The sequence below is a fragment of the Populus alba genome, chromosome 1 (genome assembly GCF_005239225.2).
Source record: "Populus alba chromosome 1, ASM523922v2, whole genome shotgun sequence".
In the NCBI taxonomy this organism is placed as follows: Eukaryota; Viridiplantae; Streptophyta; class Magnoliopsida; order Malpighiales; family Salicaceae; genus Populus; species Populus alba.
The window spans coordinates 31,689,619-31,712,068 of record NC_133284.1 but is presented as its reverse complement, the minus strand read 5'-3'; the positions used below and the strand labels follow the sequence as shown (position 1 = coordinate 31,712,068).

General features: G+C 32.0%; 2 protein-coding genes and 1 long non-coding RNA gene across 6 annotated transcripts; all 3 read left to right on the top strand.

Moving 5' to 3' along the window:
• The first annotated feature begins 444 nt into the window (after positions 1 to 444).
• Positions 445 to 2,870, top strand: LOC118047113 (uncharacterized). The gene is made up of 2 exons (XR_012170580.1): positions 445 to 737; positions 2,441 to 2,870. It is a non-coding gene; the product is annotated as an uncharacterized lncRNA (long non-coding RNA).
• Positions 2,871 to 12,358: 9,488 nt separating this feature from the next.
• On the top strand, positions 12,359 to 13,038 carry LOC118047128 (splicing factor 3B subunit 6-like protein). Its single transcript, XM_035056326.2, has one exon. The coding sequence runs from the start codon at positions 12,506 to 12,508 to the stop codon at positions 12,881 to 12,883; it is 378 nt and encodes a 125-aa protein (XP_034912217.1). The 5' UTR covers positions 12,359 to 12,505; the 3' UTR covers positions 12,884 to 13,038.
• Positions 13,039 to 17,305: 4,267 nt separating this feature from the next.
• Positions 17,306 to 21,954, top strand: LOC118047117 (uncharacterized). 4 transcript variants are annotated; one of them, XM_073411039.1, is made up of 6 exons: positions 17,306 to 17,665; positions 18,001 to 18,086; positions 18,198 to 18,685; positions 19,054 to 19,293; positions 19,405 to 20,219; positions 21,054 to 21,954. In XM_073411039.1, the coding sequence occupies exons 3-5, from the start codon at positions 18,593 to 18,595 to the stop codon at positions 20,104 to 20,106; spliced, it is 1,035 nt and encodes a 344-aa protein (XP_073267140.1). In that variant the 5' UTR covers positions 17,306 to 17,665; positions 18,001 to 18,086; positions 18,198 to 18,592; the 3' UTR covers positions 20,107 to 20,219; positions 21,054 to 21,954. The 4 variants fall into 4 exon arrangements, with proteins under 4 accessions (XP_073267140.1, XP_073267133.1, XP_034912201.1 ...); XM_073411032.1 differs by having other exon boundaries at positions 17,308 to 17,665; positions 19,054 to 20,219; positions 21,054 to 21,319; positions 21,642 to 21,954; XM_035056310.2 differs by having other exon boundaries at positions 17,308 to 17,665; positions 19,054 to 20,219; positions 21,054 to 21,319; positions 21,593 to 21,954.
• Positions 21,955 to 22,450: the final 496 nt, after the last annotated feature.

The window sequence follows — 22,450 nt, the reverse complement described above, 5'->3', positions numbered from 1 at the left end:
AAATAATAGTATTGGGCCAGGGGCAACGGCTAATTTCGGGTGAAGAGAAAAAAAAAATTCTTAGGTTGCCCCTCCTTCCAAAATTCAAAAATTCCTTAGGCAAAAATATTGTTTCGGCCTCAAAATTGGTCCCTTAATTTTCTTTTTTTCTTTTTTTTTGTAAAAATTTGATTTTTCTTGTTTTTTTGTATTTTTTGAAAACGAGCAATATCAACGTCGACTCGATGAGGAAAATCAATGATTTTAAAAACGACGCGTGAAAAGTCGAACGCGTTTGAAAATCCTTTGAAAAATTAAATTCTTTTTAGACGACGTTGAAAATGCTAAAATGACGAAAATATATTAAAAAACATATTTTTTGGATTTTCTTTGTTTTTCTCTATTTTTGGAATTTTTGAAAATATATAAAAAACATGGGTCAAAAATTGGGTAGCAACACACTGAATGGTATGTTTTGACTGTAATTCTCTGTTTGTTTAGTAGCTATCTGTGAATCTTGTTATTCAGTTTCAGGGATAAGAAAGATAAAGTATAGGCCAAATGTTCATTTTGATGAATCACACTATTTAGCTTCATCCAGTGCCAGGATCTTCAACATATACCCAAGAAAAGGGGCAATTATTGCTGGATCTGATGCTGATATAATTATACTCAACCCAAAATCAACATTCGAAATTAATGCAAGGTCTCACCACTCTAGAACAGATACAAATGTTTATGAAGGAAGAAGAGGGAAGGTAACTTTCTCACTATAATTTAGTGCTGTTTTGTTTGGTTAACAAGTGGGATTCAAAATACCTCTTAGCAGTTCTTGCATAAGAAGGGTCTCACACCGGTTAGACTGTGACTAAAGTAATGGCATCAGCTACGTCCTTAGCTGATGTCTATCATCACTCGATGCCTCCAATCCAAGTGATTGGTGTCCTGTATTTATTGTATTTTCAGCGTCTTTGCAAGTATATTTGTTCTATTCGATATATATGGCTTTTAGAGTTCATCAAAACTATGGTGTCCAGAATAAGAACACGCTTAAAGATAAAAAATAATTGCTGCTTGGGTTCAGATTCATTACAACAGGTTATGCTGTCATTTTAGAGCCTGGAGTCACTAGAATACCCTACTTATTAAGCATTTTAGGAGAAATAGACCCATGCTGCAACCATCGAGTTGTGACCCGGGATCACCTGATTTATCATCACCAGGAGTCATTCATGCCTAAAAGCTATGCTCACACTTGTCGTAGTATGTTAATTATGATATGATACTCTTTTTTTGTTAAATAATTGCCAGTAAAAATCTTGTCTCTATATGGGCTGAGAAAACGAGATTAGAAATTAGAGAAATATGCCGGCTCAAAAGTATCCATGCATTGCTTGTCACACAAAGTGAGTATGCATCTGATAATTGCCTGTGGTACAAAGTGATCATGCATCTGCTAGTTCGCTGCATTAAATTCTTAAGTTTTCCCTGTATGGGTGTACTTGTGTGTAGCTTTTCTGTAATCTTTCACAAGCATTGTGGTAATTGGCTTTTCTTTGGTATGTAAAATTGTTGTCAAAGAAAGATTGGACTCATGGATCAGAAAGCCCATTTGGGATTATGAATCATATCAAGTCATGAAAAGTAAGATTTATAACAAATGGAAAATACATGACGAAAGATAATAACGTGCTACATGTTTCTAAAATAAAGAATGCATATAATTGTTGGAACAAAATGAACATCAATTCATAGAAATTTAGTAGTTTTAAGAAGTTCAAGACATTGTTCATCGGTACTCGATCATCCTAATGGCTTAATAATTAATAATCTATCTAATGGCATGTCCTAACCTGTCAAGACTCGATAGAAAGTAGTGAGCCTCCACAATATATTGTTTTCACCTTTCTCATTTTTGTGTCTTTGTTTCTCACTCCTCTTTCACCCCCTCTCTTCCTTTTTGTAAATTCAATTTATAATTGGCTTCAAATCGAAAGTTGTACCAAACAAAAGGGTTTATATGCTGCTGTCATTTATGATCTCTGGACTTGTTGCTTACTTACTCTTGCCAATTGCCATCTCTTCAAAATTATGCATTTTTTTTTTTGCCCTATTTTTGCTATTTGAGGTGACTTGTATGATTTGGTGAATAATACGAAATCAAATTGAATCGTGACTGAATTACATGTGAATCAAGTCCAGATCATAAGATCCAAAACATGAATTGTGAGATTTGAAGAACCATTAAGAATCATTTCATGTTCAATTGTGTCAAGTGTGGATCCTGAAACTATTTCATTTTTCCCTTATATGTCACCCTTCTTTCATTGTGTGTGTACAGCAGTGCACTTTCTCACTCACCATCATCGTGTTTGAGTATATTCATATTCATATTCGTGTTTTAACCTAAACCTTGTCACTCCATGTTGGGTTCTGAAAGTTTATACAATCTTTTCATCAGGGAAAGGTTGAGGTGACAATTGCTGGAGGACGAGTTGTTTGGGAAAATAATGAACTGAAGGTTGTTCCTGGCTCTGGCAAGTACATGGAAATGGCCCCTTTCAGCTATCTTTTCAGCGGAATTGACAGGGCTGATGCTTCCTACCTATCTTCCCTGAATGCTCCAGTGAAGCGTTTTAAATCCACAACTTAAAAAGTGGCAGGTACTACTGCTAGGATTCTTCCTCTCTGTTACATGATGCATATGGGGGACCTATACACAATACCAAAATTTGTACAAAACTTAACCCAGCTCCACTAAGCTTGAATTTCCAATAAACTTGTGTTATGTTCTCCAAGATAATGGTAACATTTCTTTCTTCTTTTTTTCTTCTTTTTTTGTAACATTTCTTTAATAAATAAATTGGATTGTCCCATCTTCTAAATGTTCATGTATATCTCTCGGATGATTATTGAAATCATGAGTTGACTTGTAAATCATATGTAATGTATAAAATCAGATTAGAAACTCAAAAATTAATAAAATTTAATTTAATTCATGCAAAATTAATAAATTTAGTTAAACTTATGCAAAATGATAGATTTTCCGAGTTTAATGGAATTATAAATGCTCTTCTAATTAACTCACATTTCTCCTAAATTAACCCTAGCACATAACAACAACAACCCTCTCTGTAATACCACCAATGATGCCATCACGACAGCATGCCATCTCCTTCATCAAACAACCACTCTCTTAGCCACTCAAAAGCCATAGTGACAGTCTCCTTCGATGAACAGGCCTGAATAAAAAACAGCAAACTCCCCAGCCTCACTCGCACCAAATCAGCCCCAGATCGAGCCATTAAACTTCTAGTTTCAAATCATAAAAATTCACAGCCCTGATTGAATTATTCTCATCATGTAGTCTTCTTCCCCCGTGATGGTAGCTTTCTTCTTCGTGAAATTGGGGAAGGAGGACTCGTCAAATTACCCATAAATTTTGAAGCAAGATATGAAAAATTTCTTCCGATTCCAATTCCAATTCTAGCCGGCCTAAAATTTGTCGTCACTCCTCAATTATTGCCTCTGCACACATTTCACCTCTTTGCTGCAAAATAGATACCCTCCCGTACAAATTGAATGGGCAAATACTAAATAAAAAAATAGAGAGATAATACGAATTACTTCAAGTACTATATTATTTAAAAAAAATAAAAAAATATATATTAAAAATGTAGATAATGTTTTTTAAACTTTTTGAATCGAGATCATGCTAGACCCAAATAACTTGGATTTGTCAACCATGTAAGATCCAAGAATATAGATTTGACAACCATCCTAGACTCAAGTGACTTAACCCAAGAGCCTTGGGTCATGGATGACTCAAATATGTTGGTCCGGCATGGCCCCTCAAGGATCTTGGGTCTGGCGGCCATGCCAGACCCAACCGACAATTAAGTTATTTAGAATTATTTATAAATAAATAAATTCGAATATTTTACCCAGATTAATCTTTGTTTTATCAAATAATAATTGATTTATTTAATTTTTGAAACACATAATATAATTTATAATTGATTTTAATTAAAAATTAGGGACATAATTAAATTATATACCACATGATTATAAATTAATAATAAATAAATAAATTAGTTTATGATTCATGAAAAGAATTGAAACAAACACAAACTATCATGCTCTAAACAATAACCAAGAAAGACTTTGATAGTATCAATTTTTATTTAAAATAATAAAAACAATGTAAGACAGTAGCAAAAAATAACCTATAAAAAATTAATAAATAGTTCAATTTATTCTGATGAGTTTTAAAGTAGAATAATTAATTTTTAATTTTAATGTTTATATTTTTTGTTGACTTTTTTAAGCTTTTTAGAGTTTTTGATAATCAAAATAAAGTATAACGACAATATTATATAGTTTTAGTTCTCAAGTAACTTATATATATATATTTTAGAGTTTTACATGGTGCATAAATTAAAAATAAGAATAACTTATATTGGATGTTGCATTCTATAAAATAGTCCATTTTTATGAATTAAGAAATTTCTTTTCAAATTTTTTACTAATATTAGTCTTTTTATTAATCAGATGATGAGTTGAATTTACTTATATATATATATATATATATATATATATATATATATATATATAGAGAGAGAGAGAGAGAGAGAGAGAGAGAATGCTAGACTTGTGCGCCTAGGTCTGTCAATTATGCTTGACCCGCGCCTGGGTTTGGCATCACACATGGTTGCCACATCCAAAGCGGTTAGGTCTGAAAACCCATGTTAGACCCAAGCAAAGAGAGGTCAATAGTGCACTTAGTTGTCAGGAGAGAGAAAATAAAAAAAAATCAAACAATCGATCATCGGTGGCAATTCAACCATGACATGTCTATATGCGCCGCTCCATGTGCAAAAGGGCATGATTACACATCTAATGATACGACAAATGACCAGATTTGGTCACCAAGAAGTGGCTTACGCGCCTCCTTAATGGCGCGAGCACCGCCCACTCGTTTAAACGTATGGAACACGCATCAACAACTTTTTTAATTTAAAAATACAAAATACAAATACAATATGAAAATACTAAAACGCCCCTCATGGTCCTTTTAAGTACACAAAATACTCATATAAAAATACCAAAATACCCCCAAAGGCAAAGCTTTTTTTTTTTTTTTTTTGTCTTTTCTGATGCTAAAATTGTTATTTGCTTGTACTCTAAAAATTTAAAAAACTTGAAATACCCTTATGGAAGACAACCAAGGAAATGTTTATCTGCTCGTGAAAAGATGAGTAATTAAAAATGAAACTATTATTACAATTCACAGCAAAATGTCTCTTGATCTATGATGATTTTTCTCACATCATTTAGCTTTTGTTATAATAAAAGTTGTATGGACCCTCTTCGATTCTTTATTTCCACATATATTTTTCCTCCTCTTTTTATTTCTTATGTCTTTATGTGCATTATAAAGCAAGAGTACTGCTATAAATAGTTCAAAATTCAAAAGAGTGAGATGTATTAAGATCAATCACTCCATGATTAAGTGAGCTTGCCTATGTTCCAGACTTCACCTTGAAACCCTCCTTCTTTTGTGGAGGATTAGAACTTGACAAAGACTTCCCATCCAATTTGTTAAGACCGCCATCATTAATAGGACTTTAATTAAGTTGGTTAAGAAGCCGGATTAGAACTAGAAAAGAATGCACCAAAAAGATCAGATCCATCAAAATTGTTCATTCGCAATTGCAACAAATGGTTGGATGACATTAGTGTTTGGATGATCAGATTTTAGAGTCTTAACCCTGGGTTGCGTGATTGATTTATCAAAGTGATAAAGAATTTTTTTTTTAGTGATGTTAAAATAAAAAGTCATGGTACTTAGATGATTTAGATATTTTAAATTGAAAGCTAATAGGAGAATTCAAGGAGTTTTGGGTTAAATATTATTAACAATATTGATGTTATGTTTAGAATTTTGGTATTGAAACTAATAATAGCAGTAATAATTGTATAGATGATAATAATCTTGATGAATGTTTTAGGAATAACAAGAAAGATGAAGGCAATAATGTTGGTTTTAGTTTACATGTTTTAGGCTTGTTGATTGTTAATTAATAAAATTCTATGAGCATAATTGTATTGTAAAGGATTTTAATTTTATGAATTTTTATTTGAACTATGTATTTTAAGATACTTGAATTTTTGTATTATTTATTTTACTTTTGTCTTAATTATGTTATATTGTTATTTACTACTTGGCTGAAATTGTTCATATAATTAGTTAAGAAAATTACTTATGCTTTTATAATCCAAGATTATATTGCATTTTTTATGTCGTGTTGAAAAAATATTTTTAACAACATTATTTGTCAATATATGTCATATCACTACTTTTAATGTAGTTGTAATCTCTTAATATTCTATTGTTTATATATATATATATATATAAAAAAAAATATGCAAGCCACAAAGCCTTACGTAATAACAAAGGCATACAACAAAAGGTGAGAGTTATATCAAATGGATGAGATATGTTTCATCATCCCTTCATACACCATTTTTTTGCAACAAAATGGTATCATAGAGCGTTTAAGAGAATTGGAGCATGTGTGTAGAAGTAGGGGGGAAATCCCAAAAGTGAATTAATAAACAACTAACATTCAAATAAGAAAAAAAAAAATAGAGGTGCAAGATGGTAGAGCTTAACAATATAGAAAGCCAAGATAAGCTAATTGCAAGTTGACAAGTCCTTGCATAAAAGATGAGATGGTATAATAAGAATCACGTATAGAGAAAGGAAGATAGCTCAAGATTCTTGATAAAGAAATTGTAGCAATAGCATATAGCCTAGAGGAGCTATATTCTAACAAATATAATTAATAATGAAAAGAAGATTGAAGAGATGAAAATGAGATGTCATTAGTCATGATGCTAGAAAATGATTAAAACAAATATCCAAGAAATTCACGAGATGAAAGCCATGGGAAATAGTTATAATAAGAAGAAGAACTAATTTACAATTTGCAAGCTTTCCCAATATTTTCAAATTTGTGAGATTTTAAAAATTAAAAGGGAGTGCTGCAATTAATTTTTAAGTCTAAATTCAAAGTTTTCTTTAATTCTTCTAGGTGCATGTATACGTAGTAATGATGTAGTTATCTTATTAAGCATCTAAAATTATCCTTAGATCAGTATAAAAACATGTATTAAAAGAGTTATAGTAATCTAAGTCCAAGTCCAGAGGGACTTCTTCTCTTAAAAAAGTGATACGATACGATACGATACGATACGAGAATGGTCTCCCACCATGCTTCCCTTCCTACCTACTCTTTCTCTTTAATTATTTCCAATGAGGTATCACAGTTAGTTCAAGCTAGTAGGGGGTGTCTGAGAGATTCAATGGAGCATATATGTTAAAAAAAGAAAAAATCATGAAAGTAAATAGGCAATGGAACAAGAGTTAGTAAATGGAGGAGAGAGAGAGAGAGAGAGATAATAAGAAATTTAAGAGAGAGGCTTAGTGCAAGCTGACAAGTCCTTATTGTATAAGAGAGTGTGTGGTATAAAAGAAATCCCACATGAAAAAGAGAAGGGATAGAACTTTAAAAAAAAAAAAAAAAAAAAAAAAAAAAAAAAAAAAACTTCCTAAAAAAGAGGAAAATAGCAAATGAGCCATGGTGAAGAAGCAGCTAATAGCCTAATGAAGAGTTGGCCAAATACACAAAGGTCGCTCGAAGAGCTAAATCTTGAAAAAAAGAATTTTCAAAGAAAAGCTAGTAGCTAGAGAAATGTGGTGATGATCATAAAAGGAGAAAAATGACTATGAGCTGATGAAGAAAAGCATGATGAAAAGATAGCAATGAGATGCTATCAGCTAACAAATGATTAAAAGAGTGGTTAAAAAATCTCCTCAAGATGAAGATGGAAGATCCAAAAAATTATGGTAGCAATGTAGTTATCCAAAAATAAAAAATAAAAACAAGAGATGAGAAAAGAAGATCGTCTATAAACAAAATGATTTTTTAAAATATTTTTAAATTTCAAGAAATGCAAAATTTTCAAAATTAAAAGGGGGTGTTGGAATTAATTTTAAAATCTAAATTTAATGTGTTCATTTAATTATCTCAAGTGTATGTATAATTTTTTAATTATATATTTATCTTTCGAGCCTCTAGAATTATCCCTACACCAGTAAAAATGCATGAATTGAAAGTATTGTAATCCAAGTATCATTCATATCATGTTACTTTTTGAATATATGAATGTGCTACAGATTTACAAACTATAAATTAATATTTAAATACTTGAAAATTACAGGAGAGTTGATGAACCGGGGGCCGGTTCTTAGGAAATCAAGGCCTAATACAGCAATTAATGTAGGTGAAGAACTTCTTTCGCTTCTGCACGGCAATACATATGGAGAAGAATTAGAAAGCAGAATGCATCAGTATGATATGATATTTTTATTTTTTATTTTTGTACTTCTCCTCCCTCCTACTGTTAGGTCATGCTCTGCCATGCAATGATCCATATGCGTTTACCAATGACCAGGGGATATGGACCATTACAAGGTGAGCATGGCAACAAATGGGGAAATGCAGGATTCAATCAAGCAGGCAGAATAATCCCTCTGTTAAACCAGACTGTATAAATAAGATAAAGAGTAAACTGTAGACTCACCGTGACAGAGTCTTCGTGTTGGTTAGCAGCAGCAAGCAATTCCCTTTCATTTCCAAGGCTGGCGTGCCTGACATCGGACTTATGTTGCCTCCTGTTAGCACGAGCTTGCGTGAACACCACGGAATAGTCTGTAGGAACTGGGTTCTTGGAGTTCCACCCTCCAAATTGAGGAACAGAGAGCCCTCCATTTTTCTGTAACAAAATGAAGTCGTAGCCATCAATGTCTTGCAGCAGAAGCTTGCACGGTTTGCATGAGATTTAAACGTGATTTAACTAGATATACTTGTAATTAATCGTTGTTAATGTTAAGGCCCCGTTTGTTTGCAGGAAAGTGAATTCCTTTTGGAAAATGAATTCCGGGGAAAGTGAATTCCTGGAAAGTGAATTCCGGGAAAGTATTTTCCGATGTTTGGTAGTGTTATGGAAAACACTTTCCAGTGTTTGGTTGTGTTATGGAAAATGAATTGGAAAATAATTTATTAATAAATTAATTTTTTTTCAAATTTATCTAATATATATAAAATATTTAATCACTTACAATAAAAAAAATAAAATCTAAAAATGTATAATGATGAATTTTTTTTTATTATATTCTATATTCATACATAGCTTATTTTATAAAATATAACTATATATATCATATCATATTATAAAGAAATAAGCTTGTGAAATATTTTTTACTATTCTATGAAACCATTTATAATTTCATTACGTACGAAATACATCCGACAAAAAACTATAGTTTTAATAATATTTCTAGCATGTAAATAAATTGGATAAAATATTAAGGTATAAAATTCACTCTAAACTATTTTTTTTAATGTTAAAAAAAAAAAAAAAGTCCCCGCAGGCAAGTGAACAGTGCACTAAAACTGCACTGTTCACTATTTTTTAGTGAACAGTGTATACAATACACTGTTCATGTTAATTGCACTGTTCAATGAACAGTGCAATTAACATGAACAGTTACATAAAAACATGACAACGCAGCATTGGCCCACGCCAGGAAAGTGTTTTCCGAGAATTAAAAACGGAAAACACTTTCCTTATGTTAAACTTAACATTTTCCTTTGACTGGAATTACATTTCCTTTTACTCACTTTCCATGTATTGCCAAACATGGGAAAGTGAGGAAAATGGTTTCCAGGAAAGTGAATTCCTGGAAACAAACAAGGCCTAAGTAAATTTGAGGAGGCATTCAGCTTCCGTTATGATCTTGTTTTGGTTAATACCCCCTTGGTCATTAACGCATATTAATCAAAACAAGATCAAGGATCCCCGTTTACAAAAATAAAAGCCGGGGATAATAGCTAGTATAAATGCATGCTCGCTTATGATCTTGGATATCAAAAACAAGAAAAGCTTTTCTCCAGTTCCCATCTATCTCTAATGCTGATAACAACACTCCTGATAGTTTACGAGAATTCTTGTTGGAAAATACCAACATCAAAATCAAAACATGCACACAGGACATTCGAAACCAGATTGTCTCCTTGAACTCTTGAACTTACCCTCCTCCTTTCCATGATGAAGGGGCGGGAGTAATATTGTGAATGAGAGGCTATAGGTATGTATACAGTACAAGTCTATTTTTAAGTGAAATTTAGGGTTGATGCCCTATTTTACTGCTGGATGGAGAGAATCAATGATGGTGCCAACCTGTTTCCTGCCACAAGAATGGCATCTTCTTCTTTTCAAGTATCAGAACACAGATTAAATTAGACAATGGCAGTTCAAAACTCGAGAGTATAAATTAAAAACAAGTGCCAAATTTAGAATGTGGTTGTATTACTGAAGAATCATCAGTGATGATGAATACAATACAGCCTTTACTTTTTAGTGGATGGTTATCCTTGACCAGCGGCCATCTTCAGAAGAAAAAACAAAAAAAACTGGTTGTGGGGATGAACTTCCAAATTCAATTCCTGCCATTCACTTGACAAACGATTAATGAGAGACAAGCCGTTGTTTTAGCTGGAATGACAAATCATTCGTTCAATGAGGTTATGTTACGAAGGACATGTTTTTGTTTTGGAAAGTTTTGATTCGATTAAAATTACATTAACAATTGTTGACTAATGTAGTTTGGCTGGCACGGGCTAGACAGAGACATATTAGAATTGAATACTCGCCTCTAGGTTTTTTCTTTGAAGAACACCGGTTGGAGTTTCACCAATTTGATGGGCATTGGAAACTGATATGTTGTTAACTTTAAAATTTATAAAATTAATTGAGATATACACAAATTAATCCAAATATTTATATTAATTATTTAAAAAAAAATTGAATACATTATTGGGGCATTTAAAAGTATTATAGTGATTGCTTTTTGAAATATTTGTTGTTTAGAAATATATTAAAATAATATTTTTTTAATTTTAAAAAAAATATATTACTAATATCATCATTACATCAAAATGATGCAAAATATATAAAGAAAAAATTAACTAAAAAAATTCAAGTTTTCATGAAACACAGTTTGGAACACAATTCAAAAAAAAAAAAAAAACCCTAAAAGGATAAGGACAATACATACTTAGAGGGCTAAAGTGTAACATTTCTATTCTGAAGGGATGGTGGTAACATGATTTTTCCAAAAAAAAAAAAAAAAAAAAACCTCTATAAAACCCCTAAATTCCACCCTTCATCCCTAGTCACTCTAATGCTATTAAAGGCAAAAGGAAAAAAGGAGAGATTTAATGGCTCCGTTTGTTTGCAGGAAAGTGGTTTCCTTTTGGAAAATGAATTATTGATATTTTATTAATAATTTTATAGGCTTATGTATCATGAATTTTATGTTTTTTATGTTTTTTCTCAAAATTATTCTATAAATTAATTAATAATAAGATGACACTAATTACTTTATATATACTATAAAAATTTCCTATATAATGTTAATGTTGATTAAATCAATAAATTTGTAATGAATGAATTCTTTCATTATTTTATTTAAATTCAAAGTTTAACTTGGCAGGGGATATTCTATCAATGCCATCATTTCGGATTTATTTATTTTTAGTTTTATTTTTTTAAAAAGGCGTTGTGCATGTCGTCTTCCTCTCTTGTCAATTTTGGTTTCCAAACCAATAAAAAAACACAAGATGATGACAGAATTCCAGCCATCTGTACTGCAACATAAATGGAGATTTGAAAAAGGAAAATGAAATCATGGGTAGCTCTACGCCTTACAACAAATTACTTCAATTTTTTTTTTTTTAAGATGTCCAACAATAAAGGTGCAGTAAAACGAGATGTCCGTACAAATCCCTTAAGGAAAAAAGAAAAGAAAAAAAGCATTCCATCTCTCAAGTCATCTTATCCTTTTGCAATTATTTAATTTCACATCTTAACCTTGTTATTGTTAGTGGAAGTGTTTTAATTTATTTTTTATTAAAATTAATTATTTAGTATTTTTAAATTATTTTAATATATTGATATTAAAAATAAATTTAAATATATATATATATATATATAAAAAAAAAAAAAAAAAAGAGGGAAGAAAACATAACTAGTCTTCGTGGCATTATTTCAAATGTTGTTTCGAAAAATTCCTCGATGTAACCTTTTTTTTAACGAATTATGAATTATTTTTCTATAAGAAATTAAAAATTCACTATAAGAAAACGAATCATAATTAAATTATTATGGGGAAAAAAAAAAACACGGATTTTTTTCGACGTTCTTGGATACCGAACGACAATTCGGTCGTGGCTTCATAACACCCGTTGTAAAGCCGACACCACGCCTACACCGCCCCCCAATACATGGAAGGTGATTTCCCCCTCTTCCTTTAGAAATCCCCCTCTCACACACAGATTAGAAGGAAAACCCCAAAAACCTTGCCTCGCTTTCTCAGCACCCAAACAATACCACACTAATGGCGCAAACAATCAGCCTCCGCAAAGGCAACACCCGTCTTCCACCTGAGGTGAACCGCGTCCTCTACGTCCGTAATCTTCCATTCAACATATCCAGCGAAGAGATGTACGATATATTTGGCAAATACGGAGCGATTCGTCAAATCCGGATCGGAACCAACAAGGACACTAGAGGCACTGCTTTTGTGGTTTATGAAGATATATACGATGCCAAAACGGCAGTGGATCACTTGTCAGGGTTCAATGTGGCGAATCGGTATTTGATTGTGCTGTATTATCAGCCAGCGAAGATGAATAAGAAGTTTGATCAGAAGAAGAAAGAAGAAGAGATTGCTAAGATGCAGGAGAAATATGGTGTTTCTACTAAAGATAAGTAGACTCTTGTTAATTAGATTAGTATAAAAAAAATGGAAACTCTTTTTGTTGTTTTGGAATTGCTAGGGTTTGTTATCGATGTTTTTGAATATTGCACTGCTTTATTTCTGCAATCTATATATCCATGCATGTGATCATGTATCGTTTCCGTGTTTAATTGACTGTTGTGTTGCTTAATTTTGTGGAGTTGGTGATCTTTGCTTATTGATTTTTAGGATTGCAAGTGTGTTGTTGGTAATTATGACTGGATAAATAAATAATTATCAGATTTTAATTTTATGTGATTTTGGTTGTGAGGTATGGAAGTTGAAATGGACTTGTTTTAGCTTCACCTTTTGTTTATGAATAATTAGGGCTACAGTAGGTTAGTAACTAGTTGAAGTTTGCGATTTGCACGGGGAAACCATCTTTTAGTCTGATTTTTTGTAAAGTTTTCAGGGGACTTTTTTGTTCTTGTTGTTGTAGAACCTTAGTGATAGGAATATATACCGATATGGTGCTAGTTTATCCTGCCCCATTCTTCTTCTAGATGTACTATTAATGATACTTGGAGAAGTGATCGATGGTCTTGCTTTTAGCTTTCTATTCTCTAGAACTTTGCTTGTGCAAGTTTATTACAGATGAACAGTTTTTATTTGATGGAGAAATTAGCTGCTCATAACCTTGCAACCTTTATGGTTGCAATTCAATTAGGAGACTATTGTGAAGTTTTGATTATGCAGAATATTTATAGTGATTTAACATGGAAAAAATCGGGGGGAAATGAGAACCATAACCATGGTTCTTGAAGATTGATGGTGATAATCTTAAAATGTCTTGTGAAGATTCAAGCGCTAGTAGCGTGTGCAATACTTGCTGCTCCATGTTTTTTTAAGGTTGGCAGATTTTTGTGGAGGCTGCATGGTGTGAATAAAGAATCTGATATTGAGACTATGTTGTTGTTCAAAAAGATTTCATGGTATATAGGATTTTGAAAAACAATGGTGAGTCTAGTCTCACTCTGAGAGTTGGAAATGCAGGTAAGAAACTGAATGTTAGGAATTACTAGGTTCCTAAAAGCAAAAGGAGGGTGAATATATGCTTAGTACACATTTATTAGTAGTGGATGCATACCTGAACAGTTGGCTGATCAGGCTAACTGTTTTGCATTTCTCTGACCTTCAAGAGAAATATACCATTCTTGATAAGAGAGAGATTGTGTGACAAATGAAGAATCGAATTTCTTTCCATGAAGCTCTAATATTTGAGCTATACGTTATATCAACTGTAAATAACATATTTAGATGAAGATTGGGAGAAGGGGGGAGGTTCTCTTGATTACATTTTTCGATATTTTCTGATGGGAGTTTAACTGGGTCAATTAAGGCAAAAGGGGACTGTAAACCTGAATCAGCGTGGACTCGCCATGTACCTGTTGATATGGTTTACTTTTAGCTAACTGTATCCAATCCCTTACATTCAAAGAAAGGGATGACTGCCCTGCTTAGATTGGATTCGGATGCAAGTAAATTTCATTAGGCAGCTTTCACTATGATAGATAGTTGAGCACGCACGGATCTATTTTCATTTGGAATCTGTATTCAAATAGTGTCAAAATTCAGACTGAGCACGCCTGCAATGACAGAAAACAATTAGTAATGATTTACTTGTTTTTCCCTTTACTTATTTTTACCTTTAGTCATCCCATTTGACATGGATAGTGAAATACACTGAAACTTGTGTTGCAACTAGGAGTAGGAATCAGCAGAGGGTAACGGCAGACACAAGTGTCATCTGGCTTTTCTAAAAAGAAGCAACATCCATAAGAGCCTGCGCCACGCTTCCGTTATTGCATTCATCTTTTTCACAGCATTTGCCAGCATCTTTTCGCTACCTGCACTCAGAAAGAAGGAATCGAGTCAGTGAAAGAATCTTTACAAGACCTTCATGTATTTAAGTCCATTACTTTCACGTTAGGTAACAGACTGTGTTTATAAATTTAGAATTTTTCAAGCATTTCCTGGAAAATACCAGGTTTTAAAATATGGGTGTGCGGGTTCTCTATGAGACACACTTCCACGTTTATATCCAAGTACTTAGATGTTTGAATGTCGATCAGTTTTTAGTGATTTCATCCTTTTGTGTGTAAATAATCTGCTATCTACCTTAGCTAACAATAAATAAAACGGCATAGGGTAGAAGGAGCATTTTACTAGAAGTGGTAAAGAGAACAAGAAAAAGGTGGACGGCGAAAACTGAAAGGCTCTTCCTGGCTTCCATATTTTACTTGTGCGAATGTGTATAGAAGAAGCTGGCAGAGATACTGATAGAGATTATTTGAGAGTGTTGGATTACGTTTTTTTTAAGTATTTTTTATTTGAAAATTTATTAAAATAATATTTTTAAATTTTTTTAAAAAAATTTATTTTTGAGATTAGTATATTAAAATTCAAAATTTATTTAAAACTAAAAAAAAAAATTAGAATCACAGTTGGATTGTAAAACATTTAAAAGAATAATTTACTCTCTTTCTCTCTCTTGTTTATATTTCTCATATTGTTCTTACAATTTTTGCTTTTATATTTAGTAATTTTCATATTTAATGATGAAAATGAAGTTAATTAAAATCAATTATCTAAATCTGATCCAAATTTATGGTAGGAATAAAGGTTGAAATTATAAAACATTTAAAAGAATTTTTTTTGAAAAATAAAAAAAAAAAAAAACTTGGACAAAATCAAACGCATTTTTGTTGTGTATATTAAAAAATGGAGTGTGTATTTTTATTCATTTTCCGTAAAACTATTAAATATTAAAATATAATTTATTTTTTAAAAATTCACTTTCCATCAAATAAATATTGAACTTAATGTAAACTAACAAGTCTCAAATCACCTCTATCCACCATTGAGGTAGTTGTTTCAATGGCTTGTTCTCTCACTCTTTTCTTTTTCATGGCCCTCTCTCTCCAAAGACAACAAACTAGAGATTATGGTAAAACTTTGTCTATATATACTGAGATTGATAATAATGAAATCGAATTATAAGGACTAAAATGTCATTTTCATTAAAACAACATCATTTTGTCGTGATCTTCGCTAAAAACTACAGCACTTTTGGAAAAAGGATACCTTTCATTTTAAACAATAAAAACCTCCTTTGTCTTGATATATTATAATTTGGTGCTTGAGATTGTCTAAATCATCATTTCTAGGTTTTTTTTATTATTAGTGATGAAGTTTTTAAAAATCTAGGTAGCCTAGTAATAAAACTTATGATTGAATAGTTAATTAATCAATTAATTATAATAATTTAATTATTTTTTATAGTTAAAATGATTGGTAGCTTATATCTAGTTATTGGTAGTTCAATATAACTTGTGATTAATACCTATAAAAATACATTTTTTTTGTGGAGGTAGGGACTTTATGATGCTTAAATAAATATATTTTAAAAAAAATCAATAATATTCTAAAAAGAGATACTTTGAAAATATATATGTGGTAAATAATAAAAATTATAAATTTTTATTCTGAAAATCTCATGATGTATTTATAATTTATGAGTTTTGTTTTTTTGTTGAAGAAGAATGACAGAAATTAATTTTATCTTTCTAATATTTTGAGTTGTATTATAAGATGTATTTCACCCGTTTTATTTCACTAAAAATAAAAAAAAATAAAAAACGAGTTACAATAGATTTAAGGTCATCTAAAGCTTTGCCTGACACACTACCAAGTCCACTCATGATTGGGCTTGACATCTTCTTGGAGCTAGGCTTAATACACTATGAAGCCCACCCGAAGTTGGATTTGACACATTGTTTGTATATATTATTGATAAAGTTATATTGATATCTTGATTTATCAATTAGCAATAGGATCCAAGTTTTGTTATTGTATGGTGTATAAAAATAATAAAAAAAATATTTAGTATTAAATCCAATTAAAGTTTTTTTAAAAAATCCAAATTATGTTATAGAAACACATTGATACGCTTAAATCGAATAAATCATTACATATTAAACCATAAATTATAAAAGCTTTTACATCCAGAATTGTTTTTTGACAAATTAAAAAATATTTTTGATGTCATGATATATTTTCACAAACTTATTTACTCATAACATTTTAAAAAAAATATTAATTGTCAAATATTTATTATTGATATTTTATTTTATTAAATTAAAAAAAAAAAGATAAGCCTAATATACGTTGAAACTTTCAAATGAAAAACATATAAACGATATTTTATGATTGAATTCATATGAAATGAAATGATAATAATAATAACTGCATTAATTTTGAAATATATTATCAAATTAATTTCATTTCTTTTTATTTTCATGAAATTTCATTTTTTTTTTAAATGAAAAAAATTATCTATACATTCTATTCTGGATTGCTGTGCAATGGATTGACAATGATCAAGGAATATAAATATATAGTCAGATATTATTATATGAATTAAATTAAATAACCAAATTTATCTCAATCTCCAGTTCTTTAATTTATGAACTCACAGAAAAATTATATGTTCAATTATAGAAATAGAAAATACCTTATTCATTTGAATTCATAATATTTCTATACGACATCGCTGTAGTTGAAGTTGATGAGTGGCTCGGTGTAGCAAAGAAATAAGCCCAGCCTTCATCAGCTCCTCCTCCGCTGAAAACCTGTTTGCACTGCTGTCTTCTTCGCTGCATATCCAGCACAAGCACTTGACCACCAGCGCCACAAAAGCCATGCAAGCCCTTCATCTTATATTTGAATTCGAATAGAAACCCAATGGCAAAATTTTAGGTTCGCTCTGCTATTCTCAATCGACGGGTTTCTTAACAATAACTATCTTTTTCTGTCCATTTATCTTTGTTCTTAGCTATCCTTTTAATTACTGTCGCTTGTTCTTTACCCTTTATAAGTGTTTTGCGTTTTTTGCACAGAACATGTTTGATATTTTTACCAGCTGCCATCTCTCTTTATCTCCAATCAGAACCCAACCATACCGTTTGGGTTGATATTTGTGCTACAATCCAACCTCTGATTTGACTCTCATTTTCTCCCTTGGCCTTTTTATTTAATTTGTGATGACTGCTTTGTGGAACAACTTCTAACATATCTTCTGCTGAATTAACAAGGGGTTGAATTTAAGGATGTGCACAGGCTCAGTGATGGCCAAGTCAAGCACTCTCCATAATTCTTTTATGCTGGTTCTCTCTGGAAGGTACTTGAAATATCAGCTTGTCATTTGTAATCATGATTTTCTTATTTTATAAGGCTTTCTTCATATGTTCTTATAGAAGTTGGTCGTTACATGATCCATTTAATTTTATAGGTTAGTGCTCAGGCCTTCAATGATGAAGATCCTCTAAGGACGTTGAGCTCTTGGTAGCATTCTGTTTACTACAAAGGAGAAAGTAGAGGGAGAGGGCTCAATTATAATTTTTTTTAAACTCTTTGTTGACTTATTTTTCGCGCGTTCAAGCATATAAAGTGTTATAAGCATTATAAACACGTAGAGTGTAATTTTTGAAACTTGGAAGGGTCGGTAATTTTCAAAAAAAAAAAAACACACACAAAGAAAGAGAGGAATATGCTATACCCTCTCTCAGTCACCAAACCCGACCTGCCCAAGACGATCCACAGTTAATTCAATCGCTGCAAAAAAGCTTAAAAGTAATCGCATTCAATCCCGGCGGCAATAAGAAGCCCGATTTCAAACAGATTGCAATGAGAAATTTTGTAAATGTGGTAGCGAGATCCTTCGCTCTATCAAGCAGCCTCCTTTCACATCTTCATAAAGTTCAGTTCTCTCCTCGAAAGGTAACTTTGACTTCCCATTTCATTACTGTTATTATTCTTGTTGGCGGGTTTTTTTTTTTTTTTTTAATAATTTTCCTTTTCTGGTGCTTGGCACCTGAGAAAAGTGCGATTTTTTAGTCATGTGAGGTCAATGGTGACCGAGTCACCTCCACTCTAAATGAGTTTTCTCTTTTCTTTTTTCTTTAAAAAAAAAAAGCTGAAATAACATGAAATTGGTTTTGTAGTTAGAACTTTGCATTTCTGACATGGTTTAAATGCTTGTAGTTTGCAAATTAGATTTTGGAGGGTTTCTTTTTCTTTCTTTTTATAATTTTGGTTTAGTTTTTTTCGTAAAAATTGTAGTTGGTATTGATTTATCTCTAATGCAGAATTGTGTCATATCCATCCTTGTTGGTTCTCGGATTTCACCCCACTTAGCTACTATAACTGAAGTCATTTATCATTGCAAACGACTCACAACACGGGTGTCTTTTGATGAAGCGGAGGTCACAGATGATAACTTGAATCAAATGCTTAATGCTGTCGAAAATGCCCCAGAATCTGCCACCAGAAGAATCGGAACTGCTTATGTCCATAACTTGTGTAAAGCTGGAAACCTTTTCACTGCGGTTAGACTGCTGCAATCATTATGTGATAAAAACATTTTCCTTGGCCCTAGTGCTTATAATATCATTTTGGTGGCAGCTAGTGAAAAAAATGATATTGCGATTTTGTCCCAGGTTTTTAAGGATTTGATTGTGTCTTGTCAGTCTTTGCCTTCGACTTCGTATCTGAAACTTGCCAGGGGTTTTGTGAAGACAAATGATGATGTCCAGCTACTGAGACTTGTCAAAGAAGTTTCTGAAATGACATTCCCGAGTAGCATGATGGTTGTAAATAGAATTATCTTTGCCTTTGCTGAATGTGGGCAGTTTGACAAAGCCCTTCTGATATTTGTGCAGATGGAGAATCTGAAATGTAGGCCGGATTTGGTCACGTATAATACTGTTTTGGATCTTTTAGGTCATGCAGGTCGGATTGATGAAATGCTCTTTGAGTTTGCCTCCATGAAGGAAGCAGGAATTCTCCCAGATTTTATTTCTTACAATACTTTGCTAAATCAGTTAAGGAAGGTAGGAAGATTGGATTTGTGTTCGGTGTATTTCCGGGACATGGTTGAGAGTGGAATTGAACCAGATTTGCTTACATATACTGCATTGATTGGGAGTTTTGGCCAGTCTGGAAACATCGAGGAATCATTGAGACTCTTCAATGAGATGAAGACAAAGCAGATCCGCCCATCTATTTATATATATCGATCCTTAATTGCCAGTTTGAAGAAGATGGGTAAGGTGGAATTGGCAATGACCCTTTTGGAAGAGATGAATGCATCAATGTCAAACCTAGCCAGTCATAAGGATTTCAAAGGAACACGCAAGTAGTTATGAATAGAGAAGACAGGGTTTTGCATTGTGACAGAGAGTACTGAGTTCAGAACTTAGCTCAAGCTGGGATATGCGGTGGAGGTCCTCTACCTGTCTTTAAGTTGATAATGGTATGCTTTTTGTGCTACTCTCTTTCTGATGACCTTTCTTGACGATTTTTAATTGGTACTAGAACCCATTACCTAGGCAGTCATATGTTTCTGTGCTACAAAATAGTACTTGTTAGTGTCATAATAATCATTGAATTGGTGACTGGTCTTAAAGCCACAGTGTTTAGAGTTTGCACCTTTAATTACATCGATATTCAAATTGAAAGGATACAGTAATTACTAATTTATTAACAATTTTTTATTCCCAGCAGCGACTGGAACTTCCATCTATAAATCTTAAGTTTATGGTATATGAGTTGATATGATACTGAGGTATATTCAAGAGTTGGAGCAAAGTGTCATGTGGATGGTTTCTGTTCCTAGTAAGGTTAACTTATGGTTCCTTGTATACTATTTATGCTGTACACATTTCAATGCCTCAGGTCTTTCCCTTTTCCCTTTTCCTTTGTTCGAAACCTTGTAAATGTTTTAAGCTGGGGTTGCTGGAGTATGACCGTGTTGTCATCTGAATCCACATGACTTGCTAAAGACAAACTGTTCTGCAAAAAGCTGGAAGTCGTCAATTCATCAAATAGTATTTATGTGAAGTTCCATAGACTAGTTGTGACAATGCACCTAAGCTTGTATCATTGAATGATTTTCCAAATGATCCTTTTCTTTGTATTTCTTTTTTATCTTCAGTCCACGAGAAACTTCAGTAAATTGACTAATCATGCTGTCTAGTACTGTTTTTCAATATCATTTGCCTTTTCTGTACATAACATTATTATACTGTGCGTTAGACTTGCTATTATTTATTCCTACTGCTGATTTGTCATCTGCCGACCATTGCAGTGGTAGAGGCTTGCTGGCTTTTTCTGATGCCAGTGCTTTCTAGTGAATAATTGGCTACTCATCTCAAGGTGAAGACAAGAGGATGTTTACTCCAATTGGTTTTGGTGGCAGCCTGGCACCAATTCTATTAGAAATCTTAGAAATTCTTTCACAAGAGATTTGCACAGATCCCACCTTGTAAATGTTACAGTCTCATTCCTCTGTAACCAAGTGCTGCAAATGGAACAGTGGAGGCGTTCACGTTAAACCAATTTCACAATATCAAGGTAAGAAATCCAACAACATAATCTACTTAGGTAGCTTTTGGTTGTAATTTTGAAAAAAATAGATTTAAGGAACATTTTTAGTTGTGTTTTTAAAAAAATATATATTTGGTTAAAACTAATAGTAATTTTATATGCAGTATTAGTTTAAAATATTTGTTTCTTTTATATGCAAACTGCTAATAATTTTTTCTATCTTTATTATTTTAGTTACTCTTTAGTTTTCCATCACTTTTCTAACTAGTTGTCTTTGTCAACTACATCGCCTAAAAAAAGGTTCTTTGTTGTTAAGAAAAAAAACCTTTTGTCTTGCTCTACCATGCAGGCGGACGTTGTTCACCTTCCTCGAGTTCCAATTCCGAGTCAGAGGCCTCTTGTATGTATCATGATTCATGGGAAGTGTTCGGCAATCAATAACATGTTCTTCAATGTTATACAGTTCTTTAAGGTGGATTTCATGGTGGTCTTAGTCAGATGATTTCTATATCATATTTAACGTTATGGTGCCTGAGCTAGTTGGTACCGGCAAGTGATTCACTATTCTTGATTGCGTATCGGAGGCTACAAAACTTGGGAACTTGGAGGTTTCGGGTTCCCACAAAAGAAAAGAATAAATAATAATTTATTGTTTTTTTTTTTTTTCTGGAAACCATGACTTTTATTCTATTGTTTGGTTGGGTGGTTCAATCTATTTTTCATTAAAATTTTTAAAAAAATTCAATAACTAAAGCTGCAAATGAGAGTATTTTAAAATTCGTTTATATGTCCTAGCTGAATTTGAGCTTAGTTGAATTTGGCATATTAAGCATATTATAAATTTGCTAAAATTTAAAAGGGAAAGCAACTTGTATAAGGTTTCATAAAATGAACCAATTTAATATGTAATAAAAGCCTTCTTATAAAATAAGATTTAATAAGAAGTTTAGCAGGAGTTGAAAAAATATAAATATATTTTTGTTAAAAAAATCATGAAATATATTATTATTTTGGTGAAATGAGATACATTATGATTATATAACATTATTATTTTGTTGATTCAATTATGTTTTCTAGAGATTTATCTATGCATTAATACATGGAGAAATTATTCAGTATATATGACTCATCAAGCTTTGCTTATCCCTCTTGGAATCC